Raw genomic sequence first — 16,391 nt, forward strand, 5'->3', positions numbered from 1 at the left:
CTATGGATAATTATTTTTTAATTTTTATTGTCAAGGTGATGTAGAGAGGGTTACAGTTACATACGTAAGGTACTGTGTACATGTCCCCATCCCCCTCGCTGAGTTGTATAGTTGGTTCACATCATATTGTCTTGTAAGTATTGCTGTTGGTTTTTTGTGGGGTTTTTTGCCAGTCCTAGTGCTTGAACTCAGGGCCTGGGCACTGTGCCTGAGCTTTTTTCGTTCAAGGCTAGCATTCTTCCACTTGAGCCACAGTGCCACTTCTGGCTTTTTCTGTTTATGTGGTACTAAGGAATCAAACCCAGGGCTTCATGCATGCTAGGCAAGCATTCTAGCCATATTCCCGGCCCACTATGAACAATTTTTAACTTGTTTACCATACAGAATTACAAAATACACACCAGTAACTGGTTAAGGAATGTAATGAGTCCCTAGCCCACCCTCAACCCATTGTCCTCTAGATCTGTGAACAAATCATTCCTTTCAGGCAGTTTCCAAGGTTTCTTCTTTTCCACTGGACATTTTCCTGGGATTCCTGGGCACCAAACGAAGAAACATTCTTTTTTTTTAAATAATTACTTATTTATTGTCAAAGTGATGTACACAGGGGTTACAGTTTTATGTGTAAGGCCATGGGTACATTTCTTATACTATTTGTTACCTCCTCACTCATTCCCCCCTCCACCTCCTCTAGTCCTTCTCCCCCCATGAGTTGTTCAGTTGGTTTACACCAAATGGTTTTGCAAGTATTGCTTTGGAGTCGTTTGTCTTTTTATCCATTGTCTCTCGATTTTGATATTCCCTTTCACTCCCCTAGTTCTAATACCAGTATATACAGTTTCCAATGTACTCAGATAAGATACAGTGATAGTGCGGGTACAACCACAGGAAGGGGACACAAGAGGATCATCAACAAAAGAACCTATGGTTTCACATGGCATGTTGAAGGTAATTACAACAGTGATATAACACTCATTTCCATAACATGAAGTTTATTTCGCTTAGCATCATCTTAGTTTTCATAAGGGCATAGCTATTGGGCTCTTGTGATCCTCTGTTGTGACTAGCCTAAACCTGTGCTAATTATTCCCTATGAGGGAAACCATAGAGTCCATCGAAGAAACATTCTTCTATGATACAAGGCTGTGGTTTTTGAACCCTAGATGGTTTGACACCACATTACCAAAAACTACATGACCAAATGTAACTGAATGTAACTGAATGCAAAGCCTTATGCCTATAATCCCAGTCACTTAGGAAGCAGAAGGGAAAGATCACCTGGGAAAAACATATGAGACCCTATCTTGAAGACAAATTAAGAAGCAAAATTATTGGACAGTGTAGCTCAAATGGTAAGGCAAGATCTTAAATTTAGTCTCCTGTACTGAAAGAGAAAAAAAGAGAAAATGTTCTATTTCTGCTCTGTCCAATACAGTTACTCATAGCTACATGTAGCTTTTAAGCACTTGAAATGTAGCCAGTGCAATGGATGGAATAAATTTTAAATTCTATTTAATTTTCATTAAGTTGGATTTAAATAGCCACACATGGTTGGATGCTACTGTATTGAAGAATATAACTGTAAAGAATTATCATAAAATTCTCAAAAAAAGATCAAACCCAAATTAATTTTGAATGACCTTATACCATGTGTTGAACTCAAATTAATTTTGATCATCTGCCACGTGTTATGTTTGGCTGGTAGGAAGACTATGAAACAATCAAGCCTATCAATCAGCTGCCAAAGTGTTTCCCCAAATGAACACAGGATGAACCAAAGCTGTATGGGCTGTTATTTTGGTAACTGTTGGCAGACAGTAAGTTTTGTCACCAAACAAAAGTGCTTCTGGAAAGGTTAATTTTGCTTTTCTTTCTTTTTTTTGTCTTTCAAATTGATTTTTATTTTTTAATTTAATTTTATTGTCAAGGTGATATACAGAGTAGTTACAGTTACATACATAAGGTAGGGAGTACATTTCTTGTCAAACTTGTTACCTCCTCCTCCATTTTCCTCCCACTTTCACTCCTCCCCCAACCCCCTCCCCAGCAAAGTTGTACAGTTAATTTCCAACATATTGTCTTGTGATTATCACTATTGCACTAGTTCCCTTTTATCCTTTGTCTCACCATTTTGGTGTTCCCATTCCCTTCTCCAATTTAGATAAACTTATACACAATACCCAGGGTACAAAAATCGAATACAATAACAGCAGCAGCTAAACCTTAGGGAATAAAAATGCAAGAAAAAAATAAATAATTTTACATAGTACATTAAAAATAACAACTACATCCTCTTGACAACTTAAGCCATTCTTTAAATGCCAAAGCCTCTGCCCCTCAGCACGGGCCGGGCGGGGCAAGCTGCCCACAGCCGACACCCGGGCTCAGAGGCTTTGGATTTTGAATAGCAGTTAGAAATATAGTACTGTTTAAACTATTAATGATTAAAGTTAATAACATTTTGTACAATTTCCATATAGTCTATTCATTAAGTAATCTTTTTACAGTTGGATCAGGCCTGAGCCTGTCCATTCAGAAAGCTTCAAATTATAGAAACTATACCGTTCTATACGAGTGACCGATTATGCTTTCTGTGGTCTACATTCTTTATTCTACGGTGAAGTTTAAGCTTGTCAGTCAGAACAAAGGAACTAACTTGCTGTCCACCAGTTTATACAACTCACAGTGTCTATGACTTTTTTAAACTAAGATCTGTTAAAAAGAAATCTGTTTCAACAGATGACCATGTACAATACCATGTGATAAAAATGAATTGAGACTTATTAAATGACGAACTTGTTAAATCTTCTCAGTCAGTGTCTATTTATCAGCACAATACACACAGGACCACTGCTGATGGCGCATTGGATAGATTTTAATGAATAAATCACTCTGGAAACCACAAAAAAATAACAACTACAATTAAAAATCTCTTGTTTTCATGTCTTGGAGTTCATTTTGCTTAGCATCATCTTATATGATCATATGTACATAGCTATTGCGCTATTGTGATCCTCTGCTAAGACTACCCTAGAGATATACTAATTATTACCAATGAGGGAAACCATAGGATATATGTTTCTTTGGATCTGGCTCATTTCACTTAGTATGCTTTTTTTTCAAGCCTTTCCATTTCTTTATTAATGGAGCAATGTCATTCTTTACGATGGAAGCATAGAATACCATTGTGTAGATGTACCACATTTTCTTGATCCATTCATCTACTGAGTTGGATTAAACTGCAGAGCTTCTGCATGGCAAAGGTAGCTAGCAAGATAAATAGACCACAGATTGAGAGAATATCCTCACTAGCCATACAACAGACAAGGGCCTCATATCTAAAATATGCTAAGAACTAAAAAAAAGTACATTCCCCCAAAACAAATCCTCAAAGAAACAACCACTCCATTAATAAGTGGGCTGAAGACTTAGAGACTTCTCTGAAGAGGAAATGAAAATGGCAAATAGATACATAAATAAATGCTCAACATCTCTGGCCATAAAAGAAATGCAAATTAAAACAACATCGAGATTCCACCTCACCCTAATAAGAATGTCCATTATCAAGAAAGCTAATAACAACAGATACTGGTGAGATGTGGCCCAAAGGGAACCCTATTACACTGTTGATGGGAGTGTAAACTCATTCAACCACTCTGGAAAGCAGTATGGAGGTTCCTCAAAAGGCTAAACATAGAGCTCCCCTATGACCCAGAAACCCTACCCTGGACATTTACCTAACGGATCATAAAGAGGGCCATACTAAAGCTAGCAGCACAACCATGTTCACTGTAGCATTATTTACTATAGTTTTGCTTTACCTGCCTGCAGAAATAGCATTAGGAGAGACCAACCGGGTATGAGGAGTGTTTGGAAGCATGTGGAAAATAGACATTCACATATGATAGTCTACATTTATCTTAACTGGTTCTCTGATTTAACTGAATATGGAGGAATAAAAGCTTTGAAAATCTGAACAAAGCAAAGCTCATCACCTCAACAATACCACTGACAACCAGAAGTTGTCCTAGGAATTTCGCCTTCCATCATCCCCATAGGCACTCAACATTAGTTTAAGAAAAAATGGGTGCCAAATTCCAGGAAGAAAATGATCTAATCTTGTAGACGCAAGTGTGTTCATTTGATGGATTCTGTTCTGACAGCTCCATGGACAAACCCATCACAGCAGCATTGGATCTGAATCCTAGGTCACAGAGGATCTTTCTTACCATCATTTTCATACTGCAGATATAAGAATAGTTATCAGCCTGTTCATTCATCCGTGCTGTGACCAGTGTTCAGAGAAGAGAAGTGATTGTGAGTCTTATTGTTTGGATGTGTTTTTACACATGGTGTCTTAACAGTTTGTGTGCTGGAAACTTGAGTCGGTGAGGTGGTGGTGAGAGGTAGTGGTGAGGACTTCAAGAAGCAGGGGAGGTAATTAGGTCAAAAGTGTATAAATACAGATCTCACATAGGGGACTGGGTTTTGCGGGAGTTCCCACAAAAGGTGGTTATTATCAAGTGAAGCCACTCTCACCCACACAAACACTCACTGTCCCCTGCCCTCACATGCCACACACACACACACACACACACACACACCCTCCCCTGCATTCACATTGCCACCCTCACACACACACACACACACACACACACTCACCCACAGCTGTACCCTCAAACCACCCTCACCCACACAGTCAACCACACCTGAACCCTCTAACCACCCTCATTCACACACACTCACCCACACCTATACCCCCATGCGACTCTCACTCACACACACTCATCCACACCTGTACTCCCATTCCACTCTCATGCACACACATTCACATATACCTATACCCTCATTCTCACTCATACACACACACCTGCACCACCACACCACATGCATACTCACTCTCACCCATACCCGTCACCCTCACCCCCACACACTCACCCACACCTGCACCCCCATGCCACTCTCACACACACACTCACACACACCTGCACCCCCATGCTACTTTCACACACACACTCACACACACGTGCATCCCATGCTTGGTGTTCTTAACACATTAGGAAGCAGCCGAAGAAACCCTCACAAGATGCCATGTTTGGGCCTTCTGGCCATCAGAATCATGAGCTGAATAAACTTCTTTATAAAGTACCCAACTGCAGATACTTTACCACAGCAACATACCAGTGGACAGGTGTAGTAAGTAATATCACTGCCAAATGTTCAGAAGGTTGAAGAGCATTTTTGCCTACTAGCTCCAAACTCTAGACTTCAATGCCAGAGATGTTGTTTGTCATAAGCAACCAAAATGGGTGCCTATCGAGCTACTATTGCTGCTATTACAGGGGGAAAACATTCAGTATGTGCCATAGCATAGTCTAAGAGGCATTGAACTAGTGACGGGTTCTAGTGCTGACAGCAGAGTTTATTAGTACCATAAATATCTTTGAAAATATTTATACCTCTTTGAATAGTAACCTACCTAAAGGAGCTCTCAAAAAGTGATAATTTTGTTTTTACATATAAGTAAATGTGTAAGATCATCAAGTCAATGTTTAAATTCAGAAGGACACTTTATTTCCTCAGTCTGGCTTTCCATCCTTTAGATTTATACATCTCCTAAAATGAGGTTAGATACTTTGAGAAAGTTACTAATGCTTCCTGGGCTCCATAGAAACCATAAGTCAAAATAATCATAGGAGGACTGGGAATGTGGCTTAGCAGTAGAGTGCTTGTTTAGCATGCATGAAGCCCTGGGTTCAATTCCTTAGCACCACATACACAGAAAAAGCCGGAAGCGGTGCTGTGGCTCAAGAGGTTGATGTTCAGAGCCTGAGTCCCAAGCTCCATGACTGGCCAAAAAAAAAAAAAAAAATACTCAAAGGATCTGAGAAAGCTGAGAATCTGTTATGTAATCACTTCATTGAACTTCCCCAAAGCAACATTGTTCCTCTGAAAGATGCAGCACACACAGTAGGCATTTAAATACCGATATGAGTGACAGGTGGTTTGTATTGAACATTTCCCTGTTAAAATGTGATTCCTATATTCATACAAAACCTAGATTTGGTGAAAATCTCAGTCAGTCTTACAGATTTAGACCTTCAGTCAGGGAAGGGAGACATCTACTGGTGGATGAAATAAATAATTCAGAGAGAAATATATATATATATATATACGTAACTACATTATGTATGTAATATTATGTATATAGTATTGAGTGTATTATATGTATGCATGCATGTATATATACATCCACACGTGTCTACATACACAATCTAATCATATAAAGCAAGTATTTAACCAAGACATTATGTCCATACTGATACACTTTCAGGGGACAGTTTGGGGAATAAATATTCTTCTGTGGTGCAAGGTTGTGGTTTTGGGGTGATATAAGCAAGCACATCTGAGTAACATGCCCCAGAGACAATAAACTCAGCAACCTCTCCTAGTGGATAAGGCAATTATTATACAGCCCATCCCTCACTAAAACTTTCAGTGGGTGGATTCCAGTTCTTCATGCAATTTATTTTACTCCAACAGAATACTTAACCAGCTTACAAAGTCTTTTGTTTAGTGTTGGTATTGTTTTGTATCACTTATAAATGTGCCTTTGGTCTCCATCTACTTAAATAACATGCTGATTTTCTTTTTGACTTTTTATTTGATTCTGCACAGGTAATGCTCAATTGAATCATGTCTCACTGCCTGCTTAGGCCAGTGTCATTGGCCAGTGATCAGTGAAGGAAGAAGGAGGCCTTGTCCTAACCAAAGCGTCATCCTTCTCACTAGTTCTCTTTCTTCCCCTTAAAAATAGAGGAACAGGGAAAAAAAATCCTTTCCCCAATCAGCAGTAATCTCTCCAAAGGTCTTTTAATTTCAAAAGTCATAAGTGTTAATTAGCTATTATTAAGTGCCCTCTGTATAAATTAACATGATTGATGAAAAAATTAAGGCTAATGAAAAATGTAGCAATGCATGTATTTTTAAGGGACTATATTAAAAGATGTCCCTCCGGACAGAAACTAAGGCCTTCTGTTATAGAGCCTGACTTGATTATTATCTTTTGCTTTCTTTCCCCCTCTACCCTTTTCTTGGCATTAGATATAAATGCTGAATCTTTGACACTAACTTTAATTCAGTAGATTTAGAAGGAACTTACTTTTAATTTGAGACACTGAATTTCATACCTTTATTTAATAATGTCTTATGGGATTAAAAAAAATCCCTAATTTTTTAACAGTTTAAGTGGAAGGAAAGGTCCTCTTGATTTGGAAAGGACTGAATGTGACTCTCTTCAGGGGAGAATTGGGAGGAAACGATGCAATGGCCCCCGCCCGCTGGGCACTCACACTGTGGGGCAGGACACAGAGGCCCATGAGTCTTGGCCCACCCTCCATTCCATTTCCTTACCTAACTCTGGAGCATTTGGGACATAGTTCAAAATTAACGAAAGTTTTCCACAAAAATTAAGATAGTGCCTACAAACCTACAGCTTTCCACTGGAAGTTAAATACTGTAAATTCTGCACTAATGAATACTACAGCTTTGGAGTATGTGTGTGTGTGTGTGTGTGTGTGTGTGTGTGTGTGTGTGTTTACTTTGTGTTTTACTAAATCATGTGAGATTTTTATGATAACATTCTAGTCTTATCATTGAACTGTTGGGGCAAATGAAGATCATATTGTCACTAAACTTAAAGTAGGTATTGATGAAACATTTCAAGAACAAAAGGTGATTAAGCTAGCATGGTGGTATACACCTGTAATCCAGCTACCTTGGAGGCTGAGGCAGGAGAATCACAAGTACAAGACCACCCTGAGCTACAACAGCAAGATCTTGTTACACATACATTAAAAACGTTTGCCGAGCACCAATGGCTCACACCTGTAATTCTACTCAGGAGGCTGAGATCTGACGATGGAGGTTTAAAGACAGCCCTGGCAGGAAAGTCCATGAGACTCTTATTTCCAATTAATCACCAGAAAACCAGAAGTGGCACAGTGGCTGAGGTGGTAGAGTGCTAGCCTTGAGCTGAAGCGCTCAGGGACAGAGCCTGGGCCCAGAGTTTAAGCCCTATGACCAAAGCGGGGCGGGGCACTTAGATGTCATGAAATAAAATTACCAAAATGTTTAGAGACAAATAATTGCTCATTTAAAATCATTCACAGATCTTTTCATAAGAGGTCTGACACCAATTTTTCATTTTAGCCAACAGATATTTGGAAAGAAAGGCATGACATATATTCATGATTTTTTAATATGAAAAATCACACTTCTGTTTATCAAGAAGATTCTTTTAGCCCTGTGTCACATCTAAAATAAATGGAGACAGGGACGATGACACATGCCTGTATGACTAGCACTCCTGGGGAGACTGTAGCAAGGAGGGTCATAAATTTGAAGCCAGCCTGGGCTACATAATAAGAATCCATCTCAAAAAAAAAAAAGAAAGAAAATAGAAAATAATTTTATGTTTATTGTATAAAGGATTATAAAATTCTGCACATTTGCAAATCTTTTAGAAGGCATGAAAATATTTTCAGGTTTGAAAACCCCAACTCCATGATGTCTTTCTGGAAAGCCACCATTTCTTCAGAATGTCCAGGAGTGATGTATTATTCTATTCAGGCAAAGCAAGTGAGCCTGGCTGGCTGGCTGGCTGTATTAATGACTTGAGCAGGCTTGCTTTCATCTTCTTTATCAATTCCTCTCCTTGACTCCCACATCAGTCTCTCTCTTTAGGCATACTTAAGCGACCAGCAATTGTGAACACTGGCTATGTTATTCATACCTAGCATCTATCTTTGGGACAATATTTACATTAACCAAGCTGCAGTTCAGGGGGCTACGACTTGCGCCCCTTTATTCAGTTGCACTATATCTTTGGGTCTTCTTGGAGCTCTGGGTTTTTCTGCATGTCATCATCCCTGATTCAAAGGGGTTCTAACAAATATCCAGGGGTGCCTGCTGCAGATTTTGTGGAGGTGGCTGTGTTAATTAGCTCCCTGCCTTTTCAGGAGGGAGGTGTTCTGCAGCTGAGAGCAGTGCATTTATGAGCTGCATTAACATATCACTCGCAGGGACAAAAGGCAGAGAGAAAACAGAGTGGTAGGAGGCAGAAACAAGGTCCAAATCCTGTTCTCACTTATCAGCGAGTCCAATCCAGCTGCTGGGCACTCAACGCCACAACAGCCTGATGGTCTCCAGGAGGAAGAGACACCTCTATTAAATTAGCAAGTCGACAAAAATAAATGGACAAATTGAATTATGAGGCTTGAAAAACAAAGCAATTAAGTACTACTTCTGGTTCAAAGTTGGTAGCTCTATAGTTGTTCATTGTTAGGAAAACAAGAGAACAAGATTGATGTAGATAGAGCATGCTAAAAAAAAAAAAAATCTTCCTCCCTTCCACAAACCTTTTTAACAATAGAAATTCCCAAAGGTCTTTCATAGGAAGGATTTACTGAGCAACACAATTCTGTTTTTTTAAAGAAGAAACAGATTGGCATTTGGATTTTTTAAAGTGCTCTTTGGTGCTCCCAAGTATTTTCATTAACGTTTTCCCCACAGGGAGTCATAATTAAGTAATCAATGAAGTCATCACCACCAAAGCTCTATGTATGAAAATGGAAGGAAACCTTCCATATCAAGGTGTACATTTGCTAAATTTATTGTGAAGGTGATGTACAGAGGGGTTACAGTTACACAAGTCAGGTACAGTTTCACCCTATTCCTCATTTTTTCCCAGACTTTTTCCCTCCCAACTCCCCTTCCCCCTATGTTGTATAGCTCATTTCCAACATTGTGTCTAGTATCACTGCTGAATTAGTTCATCCTTTGTCTCAACATTTCTGTGATAAATTTTAATTGCGCAAAGTTTAAAAAAATACCTAGATAAGACTGAGATACATATGAAATATATATGTATATTTGTATATGTGTGTATGTATACATAGGTATACATATGTGCATGTGTGTATAAATGTACACACACATATAAATGAGTGTGGTAAACAGTATAGAGAAAGAATATATCACTGAAATATCAAGAATGTATCAGTCTCTTGACGTGGCTGGGTAGAGCCTGGATGGGAGGTAGAAGTATTGATTTCGCTACAATTTCATATTGCTATCCTCAACTTAAGCTGGTGCTATCACTCTCTATATCTGTGGCCCCATATCCACAAACCCAATAAAAAATATTCAGAACATGAACCAAGCATGAACAGATTTTTATAGGTGTGTGTGTGTGTGTGTGTGTCATTTTTCTCCAAACTGCACACCCATGACACCAGTTTACACAGCGTTCCCATTATAGGAGATGTTAAAGACTTGTGTACCCATGGATTTTGGTATCTGTGGGAAAAGTCAAACCAATATCCCAAGATACTAATGAACAAACCATATTTAGGCTAAGTGCCTTCCAGTGAGCTTCGTAAGGGAGTAAACGTTTGGAAAACTGAAGTTAGTGTGCCATACGATTTTACATTTCCACCCACAGGCCTTCTATCTGGTGGATGGCAGTGTCAGGATACCTGTTAAGGATGGCGTGGTGTTGAATATGCATGATCAGGACATCTGTGAACTGCCACACTGCCCCCTCTCCCTGTGTCCTTCCTGCCAGAGAGCTGGAAATCCTTAGTCTCTACCTGATCCCTCCTGAGTTAGAAACTGAGGGCAAGACCGGCACTCTGTGTTTAGGGAACCCTCTGTGACCCTGGGGTGTGCTCAAGCTTGAGAATCAAGGCTGCAGGAAGAATCAAAGAGAATGGAAGAGGAAGTAAATGACTTAAATCTGAGCCAGGTCTGGAAGATGGAAGGCAAAAGGGTTTTTTCCAAATCTCTTTAGTTCTTATTCGGCATACGGAGAACTAACCAAATGTGTAAATCATAGGTGTTTCAAATTACAAAATAAAAGAAAACCTTTGCCCTTACCACCCACAAAAGAAAACAAGAAAAGGAAACAGTGGGTCCCCTGTTGCCAGTTTACTGTTTCTGCAGAAGCCTTGCTCTTGCTTTACAACAGGCTGTTCTTGCCAAAGCTGGACCCCTAACCACGGGTAGGCAGTTAGGATGTTGGTGGACAATAAGAGAGGTTTGTTTGCACTTTTGAGCTGCCCCTGGCTTCCAAAGGCACAAGTAATGGCTAGGAGCCAATGGACCTTCCAGGAGACTATTTTGAGAGAGAACAAGGGGATACCAGAGTGAGGCTGCCGAGTGGCGAGGCTGACACACAGAGACTTGAAGGTATCTGCAGTACCTGTGAGACCAAGTCTGGACCCCAGACTTGGACAAAGGCACCTGGCACCCAAACCTATACTTTAGCAGGCAGAGAATGTCACAAACATCCAGGCAGATAACATTATTCTAGTAAGAAATAAAGAAGTAATCCATTCTTAGAAACTATACACCAAGGTATAGTATCCATAAAAGAAGCTATAAAGCTGTTGTGTAGCATATATTTTCATTCCTAAAAAAAAAAAAAAACAAAAAAAAAACTGTAAGATTCAGCTGGGCACCAGAGACTCACACCTATAATCATAGCTGCTCAGGAGGCTGAGATATAAGGGTCATAGTTTGAAGCCAGCTGGGGTTTTTACTTCTTTTTTTTTTTTTTTTTTTTTTTTTTTGCCAGTCCTGGGCCTTGGACTCAGGGCCTGAGCACTGTCCCTGGCTTGTTTTTTTGCTCAAGGCTAGCACTCTTTCACTTGAGCCACAGCGCCACTTCTGGCCATTTTCTATATATGTGGTGCTGGGGAATCGAACCCAGGGCTTCATGTATACGAGGCAAGCGCTCTTGCCACTAGGCTATATCCCCAGCCCCGGGTTTTTACTTCTTGAGTGAAGCAAGATTTCTCCAAATGAAAGCAAAAGGTGTGGGGAGTGGGGGAGCACAAAAACTATTGAACTAGGAAGTTGTCTCATTTGACCTGACTATCAATGGAACCAAATTATGAAAATCTTCATCATAACAACCTAATTAATGATTCTGCTGCAGTGAAATCAAGAAAATAAACAAATAAAGAAAATATAGAAGTTTATTGAGTTGTGCATTGCATTATTTTAGTTACAATCCAAGATTCATGAACCCGATTATAGAACACACAGGCATGTGCCATTATAAATGCATTTATCATTGCTACATTGCCAACTCTCAGACATAGAACAGTCATAGTTTTAAACCTATCTCTTCAATTTTGTGATTAAGGAATACTTACTTGTCAAGGTAAAAGAGTAAGACTATTTAAACATGTGCTACTTCGTGGGAGTCTTACCCCAGGCCCTGAAGATGTTATGAATAATAAGCTAATCAAGCCCTCACCCATTTACAGAAACAAGACACCATGCAATTATCAGCCAGAGCTCACTAGCAGCTACCAAGCAATGATGACCAAGTAGAGTGGTATACTGAACATCCCTAACTAGCAACCTGACTATACCAAGAACCAATAAAAGGGCCAGGGGGCCACTTCCTCCAAAGCCACATAGTCATAGAGACACTTTCCCCCACAAGCCATATTCCATGTGCAGCATCTCAGGTAGCACAGTAGGCACTAAAAGACTGTAAAAGACACTAGGAGATGTAGTTAAACCCTTAAAAGATCAGGGGAAAAAATGTCAGATTGAGGGTTCCATTGGATAGTTTCAAATGTTTCCTATCAATGAGAAATAAAAGAGTTCAAAAATCCTTGTATTCTCACCTGGCAATGAGTAAATAAGTCCTGGAACATGTGTACATGAAGACAACATGGGGAGGATGCATCCAATAATAGATGGAAACAGCTATTGGTGGCAGATCCAGGATGGCAGGAACAAATCTGACACAATCATGGACCATCAGCTTTAGTCTTCAATGTTGCTGAACAACCTCCCTCTTTTCAAGCAGCAGATAGCTTCATTTCTGACCAGACATCACTATTGGTCCGCAACTAGATGGCCCTGGATACTTGATTCAGAGAGAATGCTTTCCCTCCACTCAGTATAGTCTCTGCTTTTCTGTGTCTCATTCACAAGGCCACAAAACATTAGACCACTCAACTAATTTACCAAGCTATTAACTTGTGGTTTTTCTTACAACTACAGAAACATTTTCCTCTCTCAGGTGAGGAACAGGTTCTGCTGTGTTTACTCACCCTCTCCTAAATGCTACTGGGTATGGAGAGACCCTGGAAATTGATAGATTGCATTAAAGAAATGCTGTGAGGTTTTGATTTGTTTTAGCATCTTAGCATTGAAATAAAATTTGTATATGTTTCCCCATTAATAGCAAGAAAGGAGACTCTTCAACAGAGAATCTTTCAAGTCAACCAGAAAGAAATGAAGTATAATTGGGTGAAGGCAGTGAGTAGAAACCACTCAGAATCAAAATGCATAAGATTTCTCATTCTGTCTCTACTTAAAAGTAAAACCTATACTGACAAACAAATGCCTTTGCCATACAATCTCGAGGAGAACTTTTGGCCTAATTTGCTCATTCCAAGTGCTCCATTGTATATTATTATACAAATGTGTTGACAGGATATCGCTCTCATCTTTTTCTTTTCGTTATTTCCTCTGCAGCCTGGAAATGTTTAGATATCTAGTTGGGGTCATAAACAAACAAACAACTCAAAGCAGTCATCTTCATTTTTAGGACTAAAAAAAAATTTAAACTCTGAACTTTAAACACAAAAGAAATCAAAGTGAGCAAAAACAGACCGTGTATTCAGTCAGGCTGATTAATACACAACTTAGTGCATAATGAGGAAGAAATCGCACAAATCAAGACTCCAAGATAGTCCGGAGTGGATTCTTTCAATTATACAATGGGCCCTTAAAATAACAACATATGTGATCGTTAAAATGGCTTATTATGAAAACAGCATCCAAATGAGTTTCAGCTCTTGGCTTTAAAAAAAAAAAGAAAAAAACTTCAACCAACCAAAATGGGTGTGTGTGAAAAGCTTGGAACTTTGATGTAACAGTAATGTTTATCTGGTTTCCCCTCTGACTTCTTTTAGAGAGAAGTATTTTAAGAAATTGTAACTCCCTAGAGGAACTAGATTTGGGGAAGAAAATTTAGAAGAACTAGGAAATCTGGGGATTATATTGTGCTAATGATACGTATTAAAAATCCTAAAGTGCACACCATCCTGAAAGCTCCTAATTAAGCCTTTGCAAATTACAATTTCTCTGGAGGAGGCAAAGAGCAAGAAACAATTGATGTGATTTTTTTTTTTTATAAACAGCTTTTTAAAAAGCTGTGAGTAAATACGAAACAGGACCACATCTGGAAAGCGGAACAATGGAAGAGGAACCAAAATAAGAAAATGCTGTCAAGAAAATCAATGAAAGCTGACTAGGAGATGTCAGTGGCAGAAAGGAAGATTCCTCCGCTAACAAAGGGGATGGTCACAGGGAGCTAGAAAGGGAAGAAGAAAAGTGCGGCCTGTGAATAGACTTCTCGATTGTGTTCTCAAGACTTGGATGTCTCTTCAAGTTCCCAAGCTGCAGGGTAATGGCATTCGAATGGTTGGGGGTGGTCTTTGGGCAGTCACAAGGGCAGATAGTCATGAGTGGGGTGAGAGTCTTTATCAAAGAGGCCTCAGACTGATCCCCTACCATATCCACCATGGAAAGACAGAACCAGAAGGCATGACCTGTGTACCAAGCCTCAGAGCTCACCAGATACCACCCCTGCCAGTGCCATAATGCCAAACTCACCAGCCTCTACCCATGTCAGAGGTAAATTTTTGTCTATCACTTGGTCTAATGGTATTTTGGTATTAGCTGTCCAAACACAGCAAGAGAGTCAATTACTTTTGATAAACTTTATTTTTGTCCTAGGAGCACTTTTTTCAATATTATTTTGCTCGAGACTTACTTAGCTATAATAGGCTTCTACTCCCCCAGAATTTGTGTTTTCTGAGACTCTAGGAAAACCTGCAAGGATATAGGTGTAGATGCTGCCAAAATGCTGCTTGCAGAAGAAGAGAAACATCATCTGGTGAGTATTGACTTAAAAGGGAGTATTTTAATAAAATACTCTTACTTCCCCTGGTGTTTCTACTTATAGTCTGTGCCATAATTTATAAAGAGTACGCTGGGCACCATAAATCCATGCTTACTTTGCTTATAAACTCACCTCCTCCACAACACCTGTCAGGGAACAGGTCATCACCAAGGAGCAGACAGAGCTTGCACCATCTCCATGCTTAGTTTCTAGAATGTGACACATTGCTTACAGAGACCCTTACCTCTCCGATTGCTGCCAGCATCATAGCTTCCTCCCTCAGCCTCAGGCTTAGAAGTAGTTAGCAAGCAAATGCCTCCAGAGAGTCACAACTAGACTGTGGTCCTTCGGTTACGAGCTTATCAATTCTATCCATGAGAGCAAGTTGAAGAGGGAAAAGACATACGGGGAACAATCAACAGCCACTAAGAGGAGCCATAGAAAGCCCCCCACCCCAAAGCCACAACAGAACTTATTTCAATGTTGTGTGACCATAAAAATAAATAATCCATGACTCCTTGAATCTTGTTTCTTAATCCAGGACTCCTTGAATCTTGTTCCTTAAGGAACTAGAATGAGTTTTCCTGGGTAGAAATGGAAGCTCCCAAAGTTGTGACTTTCTGATGGGGAGTTCATATAACTCCAGGCATCTCCCACACTGGAAACAGCTGGCCACCATCTCTAAACTAGTACCATGGGGTTCGAATCTCAGGCACAGAGGGAACGGCAGTCATGACAGTGTCTCCTGGCCTCATAACACATAGTGGTCCCAGATGAAGAATGACAAATCAATTGAATCCCACAATAGAAATGGAGAAGAGGTATCAAAAGACATATCCCAATCAATCATGTAATTATGCATCCTGACTATCATGATCCTGAGAATAGGTGTGACAAGGACCAATGAACAGGGTAGAGCAATTGTTATGCTTTAGAATCCACTCTTTGATAGGAGAGTCTACTATATGCTTCTTAAAGACCTCAAGAAGCTCCAGAGGGGCTGGGGATATAGCCTAGTGGCAAGAGTGCCTGCCTGGGATACACGAGGCCCTAGGTTCGATTCCCCAGCACCACATATACAGAAAACGGCCAGAAGCGGCGCTGTGGCTCAAGTGGCGGAGTGCTAGCCTTGAGCGGGAAGAAGCCAGGGACAGTGCTCAGGCCCTGAGTCCAAGGCCCAGGACTGGCCAAAAAAAGAAGCTCCAGAGACAAAACTTAATTAAACCAAGAGTGTTCTTGAGAGGCAGAGAAACATTATAGGAGAGGGTAGATGAGGGATAAAGGAGATCATTTGAGGAAACCAGTATTTTTATGGGTTAACAAGAAGCATAATTTTTTTTCAATTTGTGGATCACTCAGAGAAAGAGACACACAAATGTGTGTGTGTGTGTGTGTG

The 16,391-nt window shown here is 40.0% G+C and overlaps 1 protein-coding gene across 1 annotated transcript in view; it reads right to left on the reverse strand.

Annotated features, from left to right (window-relative positions):
- The window catches only part of LOC125353671 (ferritin heavy chain-like), a 33,422-nt gene extending 18,202 nt beyond the window's left edge, over nt 1–15,220 (reverse strand). Inside the window, exon 1 of the mRNA XM_048349342.1 lies at nt 15,128–15,220. Within this exon, the coding sequence (XP_048205299.1) occupies nt 15,128–15,220 (93 nt within the window). The remainder of the gene's footprint in view (nt 1–15,127) is intronic.
- Between the last annotated feature and the right edge of the window lie 1,171 nt (nt 15,221–16,391).

Source organism: Perognathus longimembris, chromosome 6 (assembly GCF_023159225.1).
Source record: "Perognathus longimembris pacificus isolate PPM17 chromosome 6, ASM2315922v1, whole genome shotgun sequence".
NCBI classification, from domain to species: domain Eukaryota; kingdom Metazoa; phylum Chordata; class Mammalia; order Rodentia; family Heteromyidae; genus Perognathus; species Perognathus longimembris.